The sequence below is a fragment of the Sphaeramia orbicularis genome, chromosome 20, assembly GCF_902148855.1.
Source record: "Sphaeramia orbicularis chromosome 20, fSphaOr1.1, whole genome shotgun sequence".
NCBI classification, from domain to species: domain Eukaryota; kingdom Metazoa; phylum Chordata; class Actinopteri; order Kurtiformes; family Apogonidae; genus Sphaeramia; species Sphaeramia orbicularis.
This window is the reverse complement of record NC_043976.1, coordinates 7,689,231-7,694,931: the sequence shown is the minus strand read 5'-3', so window position 1 is coordinate 7,694,931 and position 5,701 is coordinate 7,689,231. Positions and strand designations below refer to the sequence as shown.

Genomic DNA, 5,701 nt, shown 5'->3' with positions numbered 1-5,701 from the left:
ACCAAGCAGACGGGAATTTGAGGTCACGCGACCGAATAATATTTTTATATCTTTTTAATGTTTCTTATTCTCCAGTGTTTCATCAGAGGGAGCCCTCCATGCCGGGGGGCGGCTGTGGACTCCGGGGGCTGTGGCGCCTTCTCTCAAATTATACCTTAATTGATGACATTGATCTTATACTTAATCACAGTTCAATTAGTAGGATAACGCCTATGGAACAGTTTTAAAGATACCTCTCTCACTTTATTGGAAATAAAAAAAACATCCTTGGTAATAACCATACCTTTTCCCATTCCACATCAGAATATGAATTACTCCAAAAAAAGATGGAAGCTGGCTTACAAATTGTATCCCTTTGAATCACTTCTCTAATGCATTTATTATTAGTTTTTTTTTTTTACTCAAGAATGGATCTAAATTTCCTGTGTATAATTCTGATTGTGCAATTTGAGGGCTAATGGTTGTTGAAGGACTAATAGTAGAAGATAGCAAAGTTTTTAAACCTGAAGGGATAGCATCAAGCAACCATGGTCCTACAGAGCCACTATCCTGCATGCTTTAGATGTTTCCCTGTTCCAGCACACCTGACTGTCGTTATCAGGCTCCTCCAGAGTTTGACGATAGGCTTATCATTTGAATCAGCTGTGTTGGAAGAGGGACACATCTAAAACATGCAGGATAGTGGCTCTCTAGGACCAGGGTTGCTGACCCCTGGTCTATGTCACGGCACAGCGACCTAACCTCCGGAAAAACGGAGAACTGACCCGCCAGCTCAACAGTAGGGACGAGACCTCACTGTGGCCTGTGGCTTACTTCCGGTGCCTGTGGTTCACTATTTCTGGCAGGGCCAGACTGAGACTCATTTTCAGCCCTGGAGTTTCATACCTCAGACCGGCCCACTTTAGATCACGACCAATTATTATTAAAATCATGTAATTCTAACCTTACATGTTAGGTCTACACACTGTTCTGCAAAGCTTGAGACAAACAGAGCAGTAGAGACACTGAATTTTTTCACAGTAAGTCAGCCACTTGCGGTTTGTTCCAACTTTGCTATTAAAAAACTTTTGGTACAGTGATATTAGGGGTTTGACGAGGATGATAAGAAAAAAATGTATGTGTATCCTGTGACTGAGGGTGAGGAAAGTAATCAAAGCTAACAACAGACTCATCTTCATCCGTCTCCTTTGTGCCTAGTGGTTCCGGGTTGTGCTGCTGAGCTGCTCCTCTGTCATCAGTAGACTCTGCTCTCCCTTTCACACTTCCTCCAGTTTCTCTAGACTCTCCTGCACCTGTATCACAATAAAAAATAATATCGACAGACATTTGAACTTACTTAACCAATTCAGATATTTACATTGACAAAATATGCAGGTTTATTTAATATTTCTTTATGCTGTTGCCTATCAGTTGTGGGCTTTGTGTATTTACTGTCTCACTTTTAATGATAAATAAAATCAGTCAGGACTATGGTTTGGGTATAGAAAGTGGTTTTACTGGAACTAATGCTTGTTCACACAGTCTGTTCAAACAGCTCACCTTTTCCTTCCATCCTGACAGGAACAATCCCCTCATCACTACTGGCTCCTGGCTCTGCTTCTGACACTAAAGCACAGTTTAAAAATGCTCAGAATTCTCAGCACAAATCTTCTATTTTCAAAGCCTTGGTGTCAGTTTCATTCATGTAGTGCTGAATCCTGGAGCATCTCAGAGCACCTTTCATACTGAAAAGGCCTACACCATACTCTTCATTGGAGCCTATTTATTCTAATAATCTTCCCTCTATGAGCAGTCCAACCTGCCCACTCTGGACTTGTGGGCTCATGGCTGCTGTCTGCTGCTGGATGTTCTTTCTGACTCTGAGGAGCTACAAGACAAAGTTTCCCAGTTATGTGGCGTCGCATCATACTATTATTTAAAATGCATAACGTTATGTTCCACGCCACAATGCCACACAATTCACTGACTCAATAATTAACTAACTTGAAAGGTGGTTTACCCGGTTCATCGTCCTCATTAGTTGTTTCCAACCGGGAGGTCGTTTTTGTGAAAAAGTTGCCGATTTTGACACAACTGGCTGCATTTGCTTCCAGAGCTTTCCTCTTTTTAATTCTTGTCTTCTCCACACCACCCTTGTTCTTTCTATTATCCATGTTTCAAACAGCAAACACAGCTGACCATCCACAGCCTACAGAGCACAGATGGTATATGCACCACAGCTACAGTACAGAGCTACTAACCATATGCAAGGACAGATTACGCCAGGTCACGGTGCATCTGCAAAAAAGAGGAAGAAAACCAACAGTTTGCTAGTAGAGGGGGTGGGGCCCAGGAACAGCGACTGCAGATTACGTGATCAACTCAGTGCTATGACTGAACACCGGCCCCCAAAAAATAAATAAATAAAATATTAAATACATATTTAAAGTGAACTCCAGCCCTCGCGGCCTAAATATTATACCGGCCCACCGGGAATTGTCCCGGACCTCCTGATTAGCCAGTCCGGGCCTGCCTCCCACACATGATCAGTGGATGGCAGACATTATGAGGTTTTTACATATGGAGAAGATGAGATGTACGCTAACAGGATCAACTGCAAAATTCTATAAAGCATGGCAGCCTTTTCTAAAATTCACAGAAACTTATAAAATGAGCAATGTATCATGACTTTTACACCAAATCACCACTCATCACCTGGATAACTGTAGGAATGGTACATATTTTATTTGTCTTTTTTTTTTTTTTTTCTTTTTAATATGTGTATAATTGCTATCTATTCAATTTTATTTTATGTATTTATTTTTGCTTTCATAATCTTGATGTCTTCTGGTAAATATATTTACATGTTTATGTTTATATTTAAGTTGGAGGTGGGAACTTGTGTTCAAAAACAGTAAAAATGTAAAGAGTATATGATGCATCTGTGTAATGCTGTTAAAAATCCACAAATAAAATGATATACAGGGTGGGGAAGCAAAATTTACAATGAACATTTAGTTGTTTTTTCTCAGCAGGCACTACGTCAATTGTTTTGAAACCAAACATATATTGATGTCATAATCATACCTAACACTATTATCCATACCTTTTCAGAAACTTTTGCCCATATGAGTAATCAGGAAAGCAAACGTCAAAGAGTGTGTGATTTGCTGAATGCACTCGTCACACCAAAGGAGATTTCAAAAATAGTTGGAGTGTCCATAAAGACTGTTTATAATGGAAACAAGAGAATGACTATGAGCAAAACTATTACGAGAAAGTCTGGAAGATACTATTAAAGAAGAATGGGAGAAGTTGTCACCCGAATATTTGAGGAACACTTGCGCAAGTTTCAGGAAGCGTGTGAAGGCAGTTATTGAGAAAGAAGGAGGACACATAGAATAAAAACATTTTCTATTATGTATATTTTCTCGTGGCAAATAAATTCTCATGACTTTCAATAAACTAACTGGTCATACACTGTCTTTCAATCCCTGCCTTAAAATATTGTAAATTTTGCTTTCCCACCCTGTATATAAAAAAATATATATATATTTAATGTTAGAACCCTTGGATGTAGGAGATATATTATTCTGTATTTTATAAATATCACTGCATCACATCTACGGGTGGCAAATTAGAAATTTTGTGAAGAATTGAAAACATATGAAACACTGATGATTTTATTTGTTCCAATCTCACTGGTTTTCCTATTTTTGCCCAAATCTGTTCTTGTTTAATTGACTGTCTCTTTTTAAGTCATGTATAAAGTTAGGTCTAAAAAGAGAAGTGTAAAAATAGACTAAGATATGAACTTATTGCACCTCCTTCTCAACATGTACTGTCTTATTTAAATAAACTACTTGTACTTTGTAATATACTAAATGTGAGACTGATGATCTTGTTTGGTTTTGGTTGTAGTCTGACCTCAGCATTACAAGGTGTAGGAGATAAGTCTTATTCTATTTAAATAGTCTTTCATTGTTTCCACCGTTCACCAATATGACTGAATGTCCGTTTCCTCTTTATCGATCAAATCACACATATACAGCTTGTCAGATAACCCAAGACTGGAATGGACCTATAAAGTATAAACCAAGCTTCATGATAAAAAAAAAGTTACAGCTGCTTTAAGAATCACAACAAAACCATGTTTGATGCTTCATTAAAATATATTTTAATCTGAAAAGTAAGATATGAAGTTCTCAACACCAAAGAGCCACTTTGTTTTAATGTGATTAACATGCTGATTTTAAAGAATTATTTCTTTAATTGATGTGAAAGAAACACAACACTCTGTATTAAAACCCAGAGGTGCTGGTGAGTTTACTGTGGCCACATTAGAAAGGTTCGATGGGATCAGTTTTCTTCTTGTTCTGCTGTACATCAACCACCACTACTCCTCCTCCATAGCAGGGCAGAGCGCAGTAGACCTTCATGTGGATGTAGTTTTCTTCGCCAACATGAACCTACAGGAAAAAGTATGTATTTATGCTGGTGATTCCATTCTTTTTCCTTAAACAGACTCATTTCTGTATCACAGGTAATTCTACAGGTATTCAGGGGCTTCCAGACATTTTCTCAAATAGTATGCCTTTTCATACCTTGAATATGAAGTTTTTTCCAGCTACAACCTGAGCCCGGTAAGAAATTGCCCGAAAATCCTCAAAAATCTCGTTTGTTATTGCCTGGGCTCTGGGCTTGAGCTGTGAATGAAACCAAAAACAGCAAGAAGTGAAGACCCAAAACCTGTTTGGCAAAGATGAAACGGATAAAAGAAACAACAGTGGTTTGTTTTTTACCTGAAAACAAAGAATGTTAAATCCCTCAGTGGCCTCCTCAGTGGGACCGTATCCTCCAGGATTAACCTGTTATGATGAGGTCAAGTTGACAACGAAGTTTGGATGCAAATTTTCATTTATCAAATGTTCACAAAAATAAACTTTTTTGCAAAATTAAGAATTACTTAAATTCCTGCATTGATGTGGAAAAAAGAAAAATGAGGAAAATATACTCCTCTTGATGCTGTGAAACTTGCTCAGCTTTTTTAATCAATTATAACCCAAAGCTAGAACTTTACTACAACATATAAACTTAATGAAAACTTAATAAAATCTACTGGTGCATTAAGGATCGAAACAAAAATAAAAATGATAATTGGAATCATTAACAACAAATAGTTAAATGTACATTTCCATATGAAACATTATACATTTTAAATACTTTTTTTTTTTTTTACTTCAATTAAAGACTCATAAGATAAAATCATGAAGAGAAGACCAGTGAACTGTGTTTCAGGGATAAATAGACTGAATGAACACAAACAAAAAAATTATGTTTTCCTCTTACCGAGTCGGAGCCACCATGTTTTTCAGGGAGTTTTGCCATCTCCTATGATGATGTACAGGAACGATAATAGTGAAGTCAACAGTTTGGTCATAAGCCTTCACTTTCCATAGTTCATCTTATACCTGTGTATAAATACTGCATAATCACACCTACCAGCAGAAAGTTTGTCACATTTTGGGTGGAGCCACAGAACTGACTTTAGTAATTTCACTGTAAAAAAAAAAGTCAACTGTTTCCTGCTTTACACAAACAACATTTTCAAGATAAGATATCTTTCACATGACATTAGATTTTTTTAGTATCAGCCAAATTGTACGTCTTTGGATGTAAGATGCAGAGACATTTGTGAGCTCGCAAATGCAGGTTAAAGCTC

At 37.4% G+C, this 5,701-nt stretch overlaps 1 protein-coding gene across 1 annotated transcript; it reads right to left on the bottom strand.

The window, feature by feature from the left end:
* Positions 1-4,138: 4,138 nt before the first annotated feature.
* LOC115411565 (cystatin-A-like) lies at positions 4,139-5,455 on the bottom strand. The gene is made up of 4 exons (XM_030123756.1): positions 5,329-5,455; positions 4,782-4,847; positions 4,584-4,685; positions 4,139-4,448 (listed from the first exon to the last, which is right to left on the bottom strand). Exons 1-4 carry the CDS (start codon positions 5,365-5,367, stop codon positions 4,320-4,322), a joined length of 336 nt encoding a protein of 111 aa, XP_029979616.1. The 5' UTR covers positions 5,368-5,455; the 3' UTR covers positions 4,139-4,319.
* Positions 5,456-5,701: the final 246 nt, after the last annotated feature.

Excerpts from the sequence above, each read along its gene's own strand:
- LOC115411565 (XM_030123756.1), bottom strand. The coding sequence starts at position 5,367 with ATGGCAAAACTCCCTGAAAAACATGGTGGCTCCGACTCG. Across the intron at positions 4,848-5,328 it reads AACATGGTGGCTCCGACTCG|GTTAATCCTGGAGGATACGG; the intron begins GTAAGAGGAAAA and ends TCATCATAACAG. Across the intron at positions 4,449-4,583 it reads GAAAAAACTTCATATTCAAG|GTTCATGTTGGCGAAGAAAA; the intron begins GTATGAAAAGGC and ends TTTTTCCTGTAG.